At 43.5% G+C, this 18,983-nt stretch overlaps 1 protein-coding gene across 1 annotated transcript in view; it reads left to right on the forward strand.

The window, feature by feature from the left end:
- The first annotated feature begins 2,876 nt into the window (after window positions 1-2,876).
- The window catches only part of FYB1 (FYN binding protein 1), a 91,301-nt gene continuing 75,194 nt past the window's right edge, over window positions 2,877-18,983 (forward strand). Inside the window, exon 1 of the mRNA XM_058170998.1 lies at window positions 2,877-3,006. Within this exon, the coding sequence (XP_058026981.1) occupies window positions 3,004-3,006 (3 nt within the window). The 5' untranslated portion in view covers window positions 2,877-3,003. The remainder of the gene's footprint in view (window positions 3,007-18,983) is intronic.

Raw genomic sequence — 18,983 nt, forward strand, 5'->3', positions numbered from 1 at the left:
CTTACAGTGTATAAGGCAATAGTCTCATTCTATTTGTATATTTTTACAAAGTCAACTTATTGCCCCCCCAACAATCTGGGTCCTCATTTTACCTACCTTATAAAGGATGGAAGGCTGAGTCAACCTTGGGCCGGGCTCGAACCTGCAGTAATTGCAGGCTTTGTGTTCTTAATAACAGGCTGTTCTTAATAACAGGCCTTACCAGCCTGTGCCATTCACCGGCCCATTTTGGGCTTAGACAACTTAGAATTAGGCCGCCTTCAGTGAGACCTAAGCGTAGTACATAAAATTATCTGCTACCATGTCCTACCTGCCAATAACTATTTCAGCTTCAACCACAACAATACATGAGCAAACAATAGATACAAACTTAAGGTAAACTGCTCCAAACTCAATTGCAGAAAATATGACTTCAGTAACACAGTTGTTAATGCCTGGAATGCACTACCTGACTCTGTGGGTTCTTCCCCAAACCCTCATAACTTTAACCGTAGACTGTCTACTGTTGACCTCACCCCATTCCTAAGAGGTCTCTAAGGGGCGTGCATAAGCGTACTAGCATGCCTACCGTCAATGTCCTTATGTCTCTTTTTACTCGTATCCTTTTCATGTATTCAAAATCATGTTTATACTTTTATCTATTATCTTATTTATGCTTGACAAATAAAATAAATAAATAAAATAAAAATAATAATAATTGCTTTATTAACTCTAGTACTTTGATCTCTTGTACAGAGAATAGAATTTACAGAGAATAGAATCACCTGAATTTATAGCCCTTGGACCAAGCCACCAAAGTCCAGTGACAAAATATTTTAACACATCCATTTTAACTCTTTAAGTTCTCTCCTCAAGTCCACAGACTAAAAAATGGAATACAACATTTAACTCTGCAACCACATTTATGGCATTTACAAACAACAAACCGTCTATAGGATTCAAACTGCACAACTCTGGCTAGTATTATTTACAAGATAGGACAAGATCTTAGAACATGCCAATTCACATTTTTTTTTCTTCCTGTTAAGCTTTCTCTGAAATTACTAATATATTGTAAAGATATTGTTTAAAGCACATGTACACAGTCCACTTCATTCTTGAAATGAATGTAGTGTACAGGTAAGGCCCGAACTTTTGCCTGCATGTGGTAAAATTCAAAGATCGTTAAGATCAATAGGTTTGAAATCTGTATTTGACTTTATTTTGAACATTTACGCCCTTCCTGTCTGACAAAGGATGTACACCACAAGGCTTTTATTATGCAATTCTTTTGTCTCTTTTGCAGGGTGTCTAAGTGCAGAGTTCTTACTTTCCTCCTGTTTTCCTACCATCTTCTCCTATCTTATTTTCTTTCCACAAAAATAATCAAAATGGGGAAAGTCAATAGTTGAAGGGTGTCTTTTCACCAATAGCGTTATGAGCGGTCCCTCTGAAAAGACAGAGCTAATCACAGTGGCTAGTGGTTGCATGAAAAGCAATACAGGATAATAAAATGACAAATACATTTATGGGGAATGGCTATAACTTAGAGTGAGAGCAAATTATTTCCATATAGAATAAAGATGAAAAGGGTTCCTGCCATCAGGGATTCAATGAGATCCTTCTAGACAGCATGGCCAGTTCTGTTATATCACCAGTGTAGGATCAATTTTTGCCCGATTGTGGTGAGCTGTGGGTATTTAAGAGAGAAAAGGCTTTATTTACTGCAAAAAAGTAAAGAAATAATAGTAAAAAAAAAATCCACCTATATGTATATTATCTACTCTATCCATCCATTCTAGGATCCGGCAAAATTATTTAACAAAGCTCTTGGCCACCAGATATTACACCATCTGATTTATGGCTTATGTTCTTATCTTGCATGAACCCCACAAATTACAAATTATTTTTCCATGATGCATAATTAAGCAAACCACAGAATGTACAAAGGTAAGTAGCCCTAAAGCTAGAAGAGCTGACCTTTCCACCTGGCAGAGGGAGATCTTAAACTGAGTTGGTCAGTTAAGATGTACAATCCCCAGATAAAAAGGAGAAGAGATTCAGGCAAACTGGTAGCACTGACTGCGGTAGGCCCCGTTCACCCACCTGGATGTAACACCATCCTATTTAGCCAAGTTTTGGTGGATGTGCATATGTGTGGGAGGCATGCGTGCAAGCAAAGAGCATGTGTGGAAGACAGAACATGCGTGGAAGGTGCACACTCTCTCACATTTGCGAACCAGTAGAGAAGGTAGGGAAGGTATATGGTGGCTCAGTGGCTAAGACACTGAGCTTGTCGATCGAAATGTCGTCAGTTCAGCGGTTCAAATCCCTAGTACTGCATAATGGGGTGAGTTCCCATTACTTGACCCAGCTTCTGCCAACCTAGCAGTTCAAAAGCACATAAAAAATGCAAGTAGAAAAATAGGGACCACCTTTGGTGAGAAGGTAAGAGTGTTCCATGCGCCTTTGGTATTTAGTCATGCCAGCCACATGACCACAGAGATGTCTTCGGACAAAGCTGGCTCTTCGGCTTTGAAACAGAGATGAGCACCGCCCGCTGGAGTCAGGAACGACTAGCACATATGTGCGAGGGGAACCTTTACCATTTTTTAGGGAAGGTAAGTGAATCCCACCTCCAATTTACTGTGGGCCTGAGGCTTTGCTATGAGAAATCCTTTAAAACCTCAAAATAAGAGCCAATTTTAATGAGAAAAGGCAATGGTTTGTGTGTAAGTAACAAGATACTTCTTATTTCTGGAGATGTTGCAGCCACTACCCTCTACTTTCACCAATTCTTTCCTTTTAAACTGCACAGTGTATTTTCAAGCTCTTGCTACACACTGTGTGGATGCCAGATCACAATATGCAAAGCATGGATTGTGCGGATTAGTTTTTCCTTGAGATGCTGGAAAAAACCACTGAATGCGCAAAATAGGAAGTTCCAGGCAAAGGACAGAGAAAATGTTCCTCTTGTAAAAGAGCCTTGTCGAGCAGGCAAGCAAGTGCAGAGTTTTCTCAACAATGGTAAGTGAAGGATCTTATCTTTATTAATTTCACTGTAGCAGGTTTTTTAAAAGGAGAGGAGTTTGACTGCTTGGCAAATTGTTCACGAGAAGCTGGCACCTAAATTCCTTCCATTCAGCCAACAGCTACATACTCTGAGCTGTTTCTTAATCTCACAGCTTTTGAACATTGAAGCAAGTTGTGGAGAACTTCTCTCTTTGTATGTTAAATAATAGGACAATGGCTAGGTTGCATTCGCCTAAGTGAGGGCAGCAATAGACAGAACTGGGAAGAAAATGTGGAAAGTTCAATGTTTGGACTGATATTAGAGGTGTCAACATTAAAATTCCTGGCTCATTTTGTTAATTCAATTTTTCAGTCTACTCTATCTTAGACCGCTGCTGACAAGATAAAATAGCAAACAATCATTCAAGTTGGTTGAGGTTCTTGGAGGAAAAGTGAGTTTTAATGTAACATTTCTTAAATTAGCAAAATTGTCAGAGCTGATGCACTCAGTTATGGCCTCTGTGAAATCGGTAGTCAGAAACAGCTATAAGACAAAGGCCACTGAAATATATTAAAATTATATCTGCACATCAATCTCTATGCAACGTTCACATCGGGATGTCTGTCAGATGTTAGGAAGTTGCAAACAGAATGGTTAATCAACTGGTTGAATGATTTTGGTCTCTCTGCATTATGAGACCAAAATATGACTTCACCTTTTACATAAGATAAATGTTCTTTTTGGTACTTTGTTATTGTATGTTATAGTTTTCTTATACTCACATGCACTGGAATTAAGAACAGAAGGAAGAATCAAAAAAAGGGGAAAGTGATGATAGTAGGAAAAAATATCCTACTATTGAAGTGATAGCAAAATTCTTTATTCGTTTACTAAGTATGCCTCATTGATTTCAGAGCAACTGATTTCTATAAAAGTGGTCATGAAATTACAACTTTAATCAATATGTAGCCCGATTCAGAACATTTTTAAAAATGAAGTAAATATATTGCTCTTTAATATAAATTATCAAAACTTTAAATATGTGTGTGTATGAGAGAGAGAGGGAGGGGGGAGGGAGGGAGAAAGGTCTGTAAAGCTAAGAAAAGCTGAAATTTATTTATTTATTTATTATTTATTTATTAATTTGATTTCTATACCGCCCTTCTCCCGAAGGACTCAGGGCGGTTTACAGCCAGAATAAAACAACAAAGACATAAACAAAATTTAAAACATTTTAAAAAACTGATTCTAAATTTGGCCATAATAAGTTAAAACTATCATAAAAACCCTCATAAAAATCCTCAATTAAAAATTTCGTTAGGCAAGCCCTGTACGGTGGAACAAAAAGGTCTTAAGCTCGCGTTTGAAGCTCTGGAGGTCGGGGAGTTGGCGTAACCCCGTAGGCAGCTCATTCCAAAGGGCAGGAGCCCCCATAGAGAAGGTCCTCCCCCTGGGAGTCGCCAGTAGGCATTGCTTGACTGACGGCAAGAAATAAGAGCATAAACATAGTCTCAGTGTTGCAGTTTCACTTAGCGACCTCTTTGTTTAACAACTGACTTGCTGTCCCAGTTGTGGACCTATAACAAGAACTACTTGTAGATAGGTAGACTTTATACAAGCCATTTCAGTCCATCCCAATCTCATCAGTTGGTTAGGAATTCTAAGAACTGTAGTCCCAGCATCAAAGAGCACCAGAATGGGAAAAGTGCTTCTCTTGATGTTTACCCAATCTGCCTCTTGAGCATGAGTTCAATTCCTGGAGTAACTAGAATATAAAGGATCTTATTCTTTTTTTTTTCTTCCTTCGAAAAATTCCAAACTGCATTCTCAGAAATTTTCAGCTTTTTTTTTAAATCTTGGGAATGCTGTTTTAGATTCCTGTGCCTAGTTTAGAGATGTTTTTGAACCTCTAGTAGAATTGTTAACATTTAGACAAAACGAAGAAGCAAAATAGAATGTATATTCTGAAGAATATAATTGATTACATTTGAATTGGGCGTAGACTAAAAAACCAATTTTTATGCATTTGTATATGTATCTGGGAGAGGGGAAGGGAAGGGAAAGGAGAGGAGAGGAGAGGTTTTCATGATCTTGTCATCAGCGTTGACCAATAGTTTGTGGTGTACAATAGATTAAGCCACATAGTCAAGTCCTGAATCAGCATAATCTAAACTTCATTGCAAAAGTACTTAGGGATGGCCAGACTGAACTTAAGGATCAGATCCGTTCCTGGACCTTTGCCAATTTCAAAGCTCTCTTGTTCTTCAGAAAAGCTGCATCAGTGGATGGCAGAGGTTGCTTTCTGGGAAATTGGGTTAGAAGTTACTCTCTATGCTATTATGAAGGGAAGTTGCTGTATTTTTCATCATTACAAAAAGTATTAGGGTACAAAGTATTGGGTAGATCAGCTTAGCTGTCAGTACTACTTTTAGTGGTATCTTATGTGTTGGCTTTTATAGAACAATTTTTAGCTTGGAACATTCCCTAAATCGTAATTGTGACAGATTATCTACCTATTCATAAGGGAAAGAAAAGGAGAAGACTCCATGCCATTTACGATTTATGTAGGAGCCATAGTGTGAAGCCTGATACTCAGTGGTGGGATTCAAATAATTTAACAACCGGTTCTCTGCCCTAATGACTGGCGGGGTGGGCAGAGCCATGGTGGGCGTAGCCGAGGGGTGTGACAGGGAGCACTCAGCCTCCAGTATCTCCAGCACCCCTGGGAACAAAAACAGGCCACGGGGGGAATGCAACCCTCCCTGCACCTCGTTTTGGGCCTAGTAGGCCTCCCTGCAGCCTCCTGGGAGTAAAAACGGGCCACGAGGGGCTGTGTCACACACACCCATACCCCTTTTTGGGCCTAGGAGGCCTTCCTGCCCTTACCTGGGAGCCAAAATGGGCACAGGGGGCATCCTGGAAGGGGAGGGGGTCAGTCAGCAATTTAACTACCCATTTGCCCAAACCAGCTCGAACCAGCTGAATCCCACCACTGCTAATACTGTTTACTTCTAGACAGTTGTACAGTTTGGACTCAATAGAAAAAGGAAAGGAAATGACTAGTGGTGAAAGCAACATGGAGAAAACAGGAGCATTCAGGGACAGATCAGACAAAACTATCTTGTCTACCATACTCCTGCAACATTGTGGAACATGAATGACATCTACAGTGCTCAAACAAAAAATTATACAACAGTACTGCAGATTTTAGGACATGAGATGGGAGCGCAATATCAATCAAATAAAGAAATGAAGGAAATAGGTGTCCTACTTCTGATAATGTTGGCCCAGCTTCAGTCTAGATATTGAATACTAAACATGCAAAAATTGTGCTTGGGAAGATCTTGGGCAGTTTGTTGTGTTTATGTTGGTGAGGGAGTTTGGAAGCCCAAATCCAGTTCATCATCTGTAAAGCACCAGATTTAGTGTATGTGTAGGTGACATTTGCATACAGTGCTTCTGATTATTCATAGAGTCTGAGCAAGCAATACATAAAGTTTTTTGCACCTAGAAACACTTTGAAAATAGGTTAATTTGATGGACCTCTTAGGGACAGTTGGTGAAAAATGCATTCTATGCAGCTTCTACCTTCCCTCACTAAATATTTCCTTCTCATTTTGGGCTATAAATCTGGGCAGCAAAAGTTAGCTAGCATTCTGTATCCAGGTTTTGCAGTCCAGATCTGGCACTCTTGTTCTCACCTCCATTTCAGCAGTACCCATTTTGGCAAAGAGATGAAATAATTATTTACCTTGGTATAAAAGTGTCAACTTCTTTAATTGAAAGAAGTTATAACCATTTATAATCAAATGGTTAGAACCTAACTGATTTTAAGATCAAACCTGCATCTAGGGCAGTGGTGGGATTCAGCCAGTTCGCACCACTTCGGGAGAACCGGTTGTTAACTTTCTGAGCAGTTTGGTGAACTGGTTGTTGGAAGAAATCATTAGGGCAGAGAACCGGTTGTTAAATTACTTGACTCCCACCACTGATCTAGGGTCATGTCTTTAAAGTGGAATAGTGTCTGATAAGAACTACTTCCTCTACTAGATGCATTGGACTATAATTTCTAACATTCTTATGGGGATATCCTGATCTGCACTTATATTTAATAGATTTGATCAACATTTTTTTGTAGCAAAAGAATCCTGTTCCTGACATATTCATCTCCTGACATCATACCTCTTTCACAATAGAAACAATAGGCTTTGAGTGTATTTATACTTACTTAAAAGAAAATCACTTATTTAATGACACATTATTCACAGATTTATATAAACAACTGGGAAATCTTGGTGTGCCTTCATGTGCTTTTGTTGATGTAGGAATTGTATCCCTTTGGTTTTGGCATGGTGTGTAAACTTACCCATTAACCCATGATTTATGGTGAATATAGATATGTTTTGTCTTTGTTTGGTACATTGTGTTTAGCACAGTATGGATTAGAAGAATAAATTCACTCCATTGTTAGGGTTCACTTGAAAAATGATGTAAGGGCTATACAGAAGGAGGAAAAGCCAGTAAATTTAATGTTATGGATGCTTATATCAGCTCTAGCTAGCTAGCATATTTGATGGCTACAGATGATACGAATCATAATCCACAATGACTTGTAGGCTCAGCTGTATTGGAGAGAAGTTAAAAAACTGAAATTGACACCCACCCACCCCTTTAAGCAGGCAAACAATATATCTTGTTTCCCACCCATAGAGGTTTGCCCATTTCTTGCAAATAATATATTTAAACCTATTTTACATTTGCTTAGAGCAGGAAATGGATGACTTATTGAACAGTCACACTAATGGATAAATGAATCTCATACGTTAATGTTACAAGTCTTTTTACATATGGAAATGTAAGAATGGATAGACTTATTTTTCTGTGACAAATGCACTTCTTCTCTGAAACATCATAATAAGGGATAAAAACCTGTAGTAGTCCTCAATTTACAACCATTCATTTAGCAATTGATTCACACAAATCAGAGTCACTCAAGGATGGTGTGATTCACATAACAACTGCAGTTACTTACTTAACTACCATGACAAAAAAGATTGTGTCTTGTTTACCAATGACAATTGTGGTCCCAGTTGTGGTCATTGTCAGAGTTTCTTGCAATAATCACATCCAGAAAGCACACACAGATAACTGATTCAGCTGGATTCATTAACTTCTTTATATACATAATAACACATGAAGATAAATGTACAATACCAATAGCAGATTCTTTCAACGTGGTAGAGAGAAGAGATTGTAAGCAAGTTCTTAGTTTCTGTTATGTATTCTTGTATGTACCTTTAAATATTTGGGCGGGAAACCAGCACGTTGCTGATTGGACGAAGCCGCCAGTAGAACTGTATAAAAGGAGAGGTTTTCCCCCCCAGCCTGTTGCTGGGTTCACCCTATATTAAAGAGCTGTTGTCACTACCCTGGTCTCCAGCCTCGTTACTTCCAGAACTTAACACTGGCGACGAAGGTGGGATTTCGAGGCTAAGGAGAACCAGAACCGAGCTGAAGCACGATAGACCCGAACCCAGCAAACACAGGGCAGAAAAGCGGAGATGGCCAGTTATACTCCGCCCGCACCGTTTGACCCGGCCAAAGAGAAATGGGGAACGTATATGACCCGTTTCGAAAGCTTTCTAGAAGCCAACGAACTGCAAGGAGTTCCAGATAACCGCAAAAGGGCTTATTTCTTAAGCCACTGTGGTCCGGAGGTCATTGATATCGCGGAAGCCCTGGCAGAGCCAACGCCGTTACAATCGGTGTCGTGGCCAACTTTACAGACTTTACTAAAAAACCACTTCGCGCCAACGCCGTCAAAATACGTGCGGCGGTTTGAATTCGGAGAGCGAAGGCAGATGGAGGGCGAATCCATCGGTGACTACATGGCCGCCCTAAGGAAAGCGTCCAAGGACTGCGGATACCGCGACCTAGACGAGGTGCTCCTCGAGCAACTCATCCGAGGGGTCAGAGACATCCGTTTGCGGCGACGGCTGCTAGCAAAGAGCAACCTAACGCTGGCCAACGCTCTGGACGAAGCCAGAGCACATGAAATGTCCACCCAAGCGGCGGAGACACTGCAAAAGCCTGTCCCACCAAAGGCGAGCGCGAAGCCAACTCCAGTGCACCAGGAGGAGGTTCAGACCGAATCCGACGGTGAAGATGAGGAAGGGGTCTGCCGAACCGAGACGAATGCGGAAGCTGCGGTGGTCAACACCAGCGCCAACGCTGCAAGTTTAAGGACGCGACATGTCGGCGGTGCGGGAAGAAAGGGCACCTAGCTCAAGTTTGTCGAGCGGCCCGACCTTCCCGCCGAAAATTCAAATCGGCCAATCAGAGCGCGGAATCGGCAAGGCGACCCGCGATTGGCTCAAACAAAAAAGGCGCGGATTCAAACCAAACGACTGTGGTCATAGGCCGCGCCTCGACCCGAGTGGAGAAGAAGATCTTCACCAAACCAAAAATAGAGGGAGTACGGTGCCGGCTCGAAGTAGACACGGGATCAGCGATCACCATCATGTCCTGGGACACTTTGGCGAAGTCACTGCCATCAGTCGCGGCGCCCCCTGCAAGCGCAACGGCTACGAGTCCACGACTACTCGGGGAATCGCATCCCTGTTCGAGGGACCACCTCCGTCCGAGTCGAGTACGGACCACACAAGAAGACCCTGCCCATCACGATCGTCGAAGGGACCCTGCCCAGTCTGTTGGGACTAGACTGGTTTCGTGCCCTGGGCATGGGAGTGACTGGCATCTACAGAAGTGACTGTAACCTGAAAGACATTCTCTTTAACGAGTTCAAGATGTCTTCAAGGACTGCCTGGGCAAGTACAAGGGGACCCCTATTTCCTTCAACTTAGACCCCCAGGTAGCTCCCATTAGGCTTAAGGCGAGGAGAGTCCCCTTTGCCCTAAAACCAAAAATTGACAAGGAGCTAGATAAGCTCATAAATCAGGGGATTTTGGTGCCAGTCGATCACGCAAAGTGGGAGACGCCAATCGTCACCCCAATAAAACCAGACGGGTCAATTAGAATTTGCGCTGACTACAAGGCGACGCTTAACAAAGCCTTACAGAAAAGCGCTTACCGGTTCCGTGGTGCAACACTTGCTGCACTCTTTGGGGCGAGGGCAAGTCTTTGCAAAGTTAGACTTGGCCCAAGCCTACCAACAACTGCCCGTAGACGCCCGCACAGCCAAGCCCAAACGATTGTAACGCACAGGGGGCCTTCAAGTGCACCCGATTGCAATTTGGGGTGAGTGTGGCACCAGGGCTGTTCCAAAACCTAATGGAACGACTTCTGCAAGGGCTCCCAGGGTAGTTCCTACTGATGATGTCCTGATTTCAGGGAAACGAGAGGAATTGGGGAGCGTTGAGAAAGGTTCTGGGCATTTTCCGGACAGCCGGATTAAAAGTCAAGGTAAACAAATGCCAGATAGGGGTCGAATCCGTCGAATTCTTGGGCTACGGATAGACAAGAAAGGAATTCACCCCACTGAGAGCAAGGTCAAGGCAATTAGAAAGGCTCCAGCGCCCAAAAACAAAGCAGAGCTACAGGCATTCCTGGGGCTAGTGAATTTTACGCGGTCTTTAAAAAACAAAGCGACCGTTGCTGAACCGCTGCATAGGCTTTTAGGAAAAAATACTGTTTGGTCTTGGGGAAAGTCGGAAAATAGGGCTTTCGAAGCAGTAAAAAACCTGCTCTCGAGTGACAGCCTGCTCATCCAATATCATAACTCATTGCCCCTAGTGCTAGTTTGCGATGCCTCCCCTTACGGGGTGGGGGCTGTACTCAGCCATAGACTTCCAAATGGCACAGAAGCCCCTATAGCTTTTTACTCTAGAACGATGTCCTCCCCAGAGAGGAACTACAGCCAATTAGATAAAGAAGCACTAGCCATTGTGTCAGGGGTGAAAAAATTCCACGAATATGTTTTTGGGCGGGATTTTGAAATCGTGACTGACCACAGACCGCTACTAGGGATACTGGCTGGTGACCGCCCAATGCCTGTGGCACTTTCGCCACGCTTGACCCGATGGACTATTTTCTTAGCCGCTTATTCGTACAAGCTGCAGCATCGACCAGGAAAAGAAGTGGGGCATGCAGACGCGTTAAGCAGATGCCCACTACCAGGGGCCATCGAAGACCCTACGCCGGGGACGCCCATCCTGCTTATTGACTCTTTGGACTCTGGCCCAGTCACATCTAAGGAAGTGGCTCGGGCATCATACCGGGACATTATGTTAAGGACTGTACTCGGTTGGGTACAAAGAGGGTGGCCCGCTGCGCCGGGCGAACGCTTTAAGGAGTTTGTTAAAAAACGGGATGAGCTCTCGGCTCAAGGGGGGTGCCTGTTATGGGGTGATCGTGTGGTAATCCCCGATAAATTAAGGGGAAAGGTACTGGACCTCCTCCACGAGGGCCACCCAGGGATCGTCAGGATGAAGGGGCTAGCGAGAAGCTATGTGTGGTGGCCACTCATGGACTCAGAGATTGCTGAGAGGGTGGGGAAATGCCAGGCTTGCCAAGAGTCCAGACCCCTACCCCCAACGGCCCCAGTCAGGGAATGGGAAAAACCCAAGGGCCCTGGTCAAGAATCCACATTGATTTTGCTGGCCCTTTCCATGGCCAAACTTTCCTAGTGGTTGTCGACGCATTCTCTAAATGGTTGGAGATCATACTCATGAAATCCACTACGGCCGAGGCAGTAATCGCAGCCCTGCGCCACTTATTCGCAACCCACGGGTTGCCTGACACTCTGGTGTCCGACAACGGGCCGCAATTCACGGCAGCCCAGTTCGAAGAATACTTGGCAGAGGAGGGCATCCGACATGCCCTCTCTGCGCCTTTCCACCCTGCGTCGAATGGCCTTGCAGAGCGTTCCGTCCGGAGCGCTAAGGAGGCATTGTCCAGGCTCAAGCCAGGTGACTGGCAAACAAAGATAGACTTCTTTCTGGCCGTTCAGCACAGAACCCCAAGCACTGCTACAGGCAGAAGCCCAGCCGAATTATTGATGGGACGGAAACTCCGGTGCCCACTTGACCATTTGAGTCCCCATTACACACCAGAGGGTTACAAGGGGGAAATAGACAAAACAAGGGAATTGGGCATAGGCGACCGAGTGTGGGCCCGCAACTACGGGGACGGCCCAAGTTGGCTCGCAGGGCAAATAATAAAAGCAACCGGCCCAAAGTCATACTTGGTCGAATTACAAGACAACCGAGTATGGAGGCGCCACATAGATCAGATAAGGAGACGAATAACTGAACAAATTAAGCCACAGGAAACAAATTATGACCCCTCCTTATTTGAACCCACAGCTGACCATGACCCGGGGGAGGCGCAAGACTTAGCTGAGGTCCCGGAGGTCCAGCGACGCCATCAGGTTCCCGAGGGAAACGACAGGGAAAATTACAGTAATCCAGGGCCGGATGGCCAAGAAAAAGAATCTGCAAATAATCCAGGGCCCGATGGCCTAGAAAAAGAGCTGGGAGGAGAAAACAGACCCTCCGAACAGCTCAAAACACCACCCAGGACTGAACCGCGCAGGTCTGAAAGAACTAGGAGACGCCCAGGTTATTTGCGTGACTACGTCGAAAAATAACATGTAAATAAAATGTAAATAGAGGCAAAGTTTTTTCTGGGAGGGGAGGAGTGTTATGTATTCTTGTATGTACCTTTAAATATTTGGGCGGGAAATCAGCACGTTGCTGATTGGACGAAGCCGCCAGTAGAACTGTATAAAAGGAGAGGTTTTTCCCCCCAGCCTGTTGCTGGGTTCACCCTATATTAAAGAGCTGTTGTCACTACCCTGGTCTCCAGCCTCGTTACTTCCAGAACTTAACAGTTTCAGTTCGCAACTTCAGAGTTCAGAGCTTAATACAGAGCCACGCCTAGGCTCCTACCAGTTTCCGTTTCTAAACAGTCCTCATTGGCTGACCTTGTTACCATGTCTTCCTAGTCATGAATATTCTGACAGTCATAACTCAAGGTCTATGTATATTTAATATATACGGCACCCCATTTCAACAAGTGATAAGTATGGCATTTCAGTAAACGTTAAATGAGGAGTTGTACCTATTATCTCTGGAGGAATCTTATGGTGAGCATACTACCTTACGTTAGAGGTAAAATTTCTCAATGAAGTTGTTTCAGGCTCTGGCCGGATTGCCTACTCTGCTTGGCTGTTGGAGTCATCTCCTTAAAAAGGAAGGTCCACAAGAGGTCTTCCTCCTTTAGATCATCCTTTTGTAACCTATGCAGATTAGCTAAAGTAAATTTGGAAGTGTACTTGCTTAACCTTTGTAAATCTTAATCCTACTGGCCTGTCATCTCAATTATTTGCCAACAGTTCAGCCCAAACAGGAACGTTTGGTTTGGTCCAAAGAGTCATTTTGGATAGTCGGGTGGGCAGCATATTAATTCATCAAATTGGACAGTTTTATTAACTCTGGATTACTGACATTAAACTTTAGGAGCCAGTGTTTTTTCTAATGCGGTAGCTGCAATCCATTCTTTAGGAAAGAGTTTACTACACCATTGCTTCTAACAAGCAGGAAAAAAACAAGAAGGATTGGTCAAGTGACAAGCAGCTGTCTGGAAGAATTACAGTTGGGTTTATTTTATTTATTAAACAAATATATATGGCTGCCCAACTTACACAAAGGTAACTCTTGGTGGCTTACAACATTAAAAATCCACAACGGCTTTGTGTTGTGGGAAAATTAAGTCTAAACTGACTAGAATATCTAGCAAGATCCAATCTGAGTCAGTCTCCTTACTGGAAGAGTAAATTTCTGGTCCTATTATCCAACCCAGATTGGAATTTGCAACATTGTCCTGGGTCACGTATATTTGCTTTCATTCATGAGAATATCTAGCATTTATGCATGCTTTGTGCCATACATTTCAGTCCATTCATTTACATTAATACCTACATTTTCACTTCCTTGCATGTATCCATCAACTCTGCTTAACAAGATCAAACCACATGTATTCATATTTATTTCATCCTTCCCTTTTCTCTTAGTTTTAGATTCACAACATCTATCTACTTTTTCATTCCCTTTCATTCATTATTTCATGTGGTTTCCCATTTATTTCTCTTCCATTCCAAGTCATCATCTTCATATGTCATAATTCATAGCAAATGAACCCCATGATATTGACCTCTGCTGACCATCATGCTTTGAAATATAAACCCACTTCTATTGAGCTTCTGGCACTTGTTATCTTTTGTAAGATTTTTTTTAAATAATGTTTTATATTGTGACTTGCCTAGAGTCAGCTGGAGTGAAACAGCACCTAAACTGAAACAAGTAAATGAGGTAAAATTTATCTTAGATACAGTGTGCACTGGGCACTGCAGGCAAGTCAAAAAAAAATATGTTAAGTTCTGGGCGAAGAATGGAGGTGAGGCCTGAGTGATTCCTAACAGTTCTTTATTCAATCCTGCCTGTGAGGCAATCTCGCTCCCTGGCTGACACAACTCCTTTTATATGAAACTGATCAGCCAAACAGCCAATTAGGAGAGAGTATTTTCCCACTTCAACAGTGGACCAGAATGAGAATTTCAACTGACAACTATATACTATATACCAGTGATGGCTAACCTTTTTGCCATCACGTGCCAAAAGTGAGAGGAGTGCTGGGGGCAGTGGTGGGATTCAGCTGGTTCACACCTATTTGGAAGAACCGGTTGTTAACTTTCTAAGCAGTTTGGGAACCGGTTGTTGGAAGAAATCTTATTTTGTTTATTTTCCCCACTTTACAGGGCTAATCCTGTAAGGAATTGAAACATTCTGGTGTTGTTTCTAGCCTAATCTTTATCGCCCTGCTTACAGAAAACTGCCTCTCTGGTTAACCTTTATTACATTGTAACAGCTAAGGTAAAGTGCCCATCGACGTGAGTGACGTTGAGTTGGCCACACCCACATGGTCACATAATCACCGAGCCACACCTACCCAGCTGGTCATTAGGGCAGAGAACCGGTTGTTAAATTATTTGAATCCCACCACTGGCTGGGGGGATCAGTGTGTGTGTGCCCACACCCCTGCCCCTGCACATGCGCATGACACACACACACACCCGTGCTCCCCCCACTTTTGGCACGAGATGGCACAGTGGGCCCGTTTTTTGCCTCTCTAGGATCCTGGGGAGGGCGAAAACAGCTTTCTCCACCAACACGGAGGCCCTCCAGGGGGCAGAAATGGCCTGTTTCCCTACTTCTGGTGGGCCCAGAAGGCCTGAAAATCAGCACATGCACGCTGGAGCTGAGCTCGCATGCCTACCAATATGGCCCCACGTGCCACCTGTGGATCATGGCTACATACAATACATAACCAAATCCACTTAATTGGAATGCACTTTTATTATGCCATGCCTTCTCCAAACACCCTAGGAAACAGAAAAACAAGAACCCTCTTTGGCAAGGGAAGAAGATTTGAAGAAAACTGGAAGGGAGAAATCAGCTCAGCAGTGTTATTCATCAGACTATTAACTATCCCAGAAAGAAATGTTTTACATTGTAAAAATGAAGCATGTCCGGGCTATTGCTGGTACATGAAAGGGGTTCCCCTAAACCTGTTTTCTTGGTGAATATAAGCCAGTGTTTTTCAAACTTGGCAACTTTAAGATGTGGGGAGTTCAACTCAAAGTTGCCAAGTTTGGAAAATACTGTAGGAACAATTCAGATGCATCCCCATATCTGCTTTGCTCCTACTCCCTCTTCACAAAGGATGCAACCTTATAGCAGCAGTTCAAACTCAGATGCACATTTTAGCTGAATACTTCAATATCTAAAGATCCAAACGCAGGTGTACATTTTCAGCATCTTAAGAGCAATGCCGAGACCAGATTTTACATTATCAAGCAGCTGCTGAGAAACACAGATGTGCAGTGTATTCCACCGCTGACCCCTTCCTTGCTGGTTTTGCTCCTTGTTCATTAGCTCTCTCCAAGCGTGAAAGTGCTCCATGCTGAGTTGGGATAAGAATTCAGGTTGAATCAATTACATAAATATGTGCTTGCTTATATAAATACAGTATTATATGTTTGCCTTTAGGCTGGATTGCACTGATGTCATCCTGAAGAATGGAATTCTTGAGACATTGCCAGTTGGCACCTACTAGTGACTCACTGATTACAGAACTTATGCCTTGAGAGGGGGAGCAGATTCAAGGGTGTCTATCCCAGAGCATTCTTATCTCTTCTTCCTTTCCAGTAAAGTCCAGAGACGGCTGGGTAGAAAACCAATTAGAGCCCTGATATGCATAACAAGGCTGATATATCGCAAGGTAATGTTTTCACAGTGAAGGATGGCCATAGGTGTAGCAATCTCCAGTCCTTGAAAAGGAACATGGGTGTCTATTTTCGCTTGGTTAATAGCTTTTATGGCTGCATGCTAATTAGAGCCCATTTCCATTTGCTGGAATTGTATGAAAAACACCTTAGCTACAGACAGACCTTCTTTTTCTCTTCAGACTGTCACGTGCCAATGAATGAGGCTCTATGCAAAAGCTGGAAGGAACACGTATTGTTTGTGACATAATGCTTACATTGTTTTAACTGTAAAGCAAAATGAGCTATGCAAAGTATTAAAATGGCAACCGCTAGAAGATGCAATATATTTTGACAAGGAAAGATTCTGAATTTCTGAAAGCAGAATAAAAGGCACGGAAAGGCTGTTTGACTTGCTATGTGTGTATCCAGGGGTGGGCTGCTGTGGGTTTGCAGGGGTTTGGGAGAACCTCTAGCTAAGATTCTTTGCAATTCAGAGAACCCCCAAATCTGCTCCTGGCTGGCCCCACTCACCCCTCCCCACCCCTCCCAGGAGTCCCCACACAGCCTGTTTTGGATACAGGTAAGTGCAGGGCGCACACAGAGGCTCAGGGAGGATGAAAAATGGGACTACCGGAAGTTCGGGAAGCCATCTGGAGCCTGGGAAGTTCATTTTTGTCCTCCTGGAGGCTCGAGGAAAGGTTCTGGAGCCCGGGGAGGGCAAAAATGCCCCCCTCCCCAACTGTGGTGCAGGAGGCCAACTAGGCCATGCCCACCATGTCCACACCCACCCAGCAACTGGGCAGAGAACCCTTACTAAAATTTTTGAAGCTCACCGCCATGTGTATCCCAAATAAAAATATTCAAAGTGGCATATCAACTAAATGCATCAAAACCGTGTAAAATTGGTGCGACCCAGCTTGACGCTTGAAATGAAGCATCAGGAGCAATAATGCTTTGTCTTGAAAAGCGTGGTGGTGGGGCCAGTCTGCCTTCTTTTTACTTCTGTATGTGAACAAAGGACAGCTAAAGAATCAGAAACAGCTGAAGTAGGATGGCTTCTCTGTTAACTCAAAGCATCACTTTGTGGATCTGCTATGAGTGGTCCAAATTTGTCCACCACCACCCCCACTGAAGATTTCATAGTCCTAATCTTCTCTACAGTTTCTGTCCTTCCCCAATTTTGTCTTGTTCAGCAAGGCTAAGAGTGAATGATCAGCCTAAAGTCATTCAATACATTACATGGCTAAGGAAACTGGGGAGACTGCAGCTCTGCTGGTTCTCTTGGAGGTCTCGGCAACTTTTGAAACCATTGCCTATGACCGTGATGGCAAACCTATGGCACAGGTGCCAGAGGTGGCACACAGAGCCTTCTCTGCTGGCATTTGTGCTGTCGCCCGAGATCAGATCTCCGTGGCGTTTCTTTCGTGAGCGTCTGTTTCCCTGCAAACAACGAAACAGAAGCTAACGAAAGAAAAAGATCTTACCTCTTGCTGCGCTGCCAGTGTTGGGATACCCTGCTCCCCGCTGGCCAGCTGGTCTTCGGGTCTCTGCTACGCATGTGGGCATGTCTGTGCATGCGCACATTCACGATGTCCATGCATGCGCACCTTCTCGCATGTCCATGTGTATGCACATTCACACGTCTATGCATGTGCATGTTCATGCGTGTCCGTACACGCACACATTTGTGCATGTCCGTGCACGCACACATTCACACATGTCCACGCATGCACATATTCACACATGTCAGTGCATGCACGTGATCATATGCACATACCTTTTAGTTTGGGCATACGCACGCGTGCAGTTTGGGCACTCGGTGTATAAAAGGTTCGCCATCACTGGCCTATGATACCTTTCTTCAGAAAGATCTTCCTATCTTTCTGAAAGGATTGGGAATTTGGCTTTTGATTGCATTTCCTCTGGTCATTTCTGTTCAATATATCTAGAAAGTGATGTGTGAGAAAGCATTGCTACAGTTTGTTGCTTAGGCTATTGATCTATAGAATTCTACCTTGTCCAGTGTGGACAAGATATACATCTACATAAAATCCCTGGGAGTAATCAATATGTTGGTGACACCCAACTGGATAGATCCTTATCATATGATTCCAAAGAACGAATCAGTATCTTTAATGCTGTCTAAATTTGATAATGATCCAGATCATTATCTGGTGGTATTCAGCAGGTTCTGACCAGTTCTGGAGAATCGGTAGAGGAAATTTTGAGTAGTTCAGAGAACCAGCAAATATCACCTCTGATTGGCCCCACCCCCATCTATTGTCTGCCTCCTGAGTTCCAGCTGATCGGGAGGGAATGGGGATTTTGCAGTAATCTTCCACTGGAGTGGCAAGGGAATGGAGATTTTACAATATCCTCCCCCTGCCACGCCCACCAAGCCATGCCCACCAAGCTATGCCACACCCACCAAGCCACGCCCACATAACCAGTAGTAAAAAAAATTGAATCCCACCATTGATCTAGATGACAGAGAACTATCTAAAATTATATTTTGGCAACCGGCATCCATGATTGAATTTTTTTTAAAAAGGAATAACTATAAATGCATGGGCCAAATATTCTGTGTTTAAATTAGCACAAATGTGTTTAATTTCTTGTAATCTTTCTTCCCTACATATGACTCCCTCCCCTTTTTATTCATTTTATTGAGAACAAATTATTTTGTATAATCTTTCAATGATATTT

The sequence above is a fragment of the Ahaetulla prasina genome, chromosome 2 (assembly GCF_028640845.1).
Source record: "Ahaetulla prasina isolate Xishuangbanna chromosome 2, ASM2864084v1, whole genome shotgun sequence".
Lineage (NCBI taxonomy): Eukaryota > Metazoa > Chordata > Lepidosauria > Squamata > Colubridae > Ahaetulla > Ahaetulla prasina.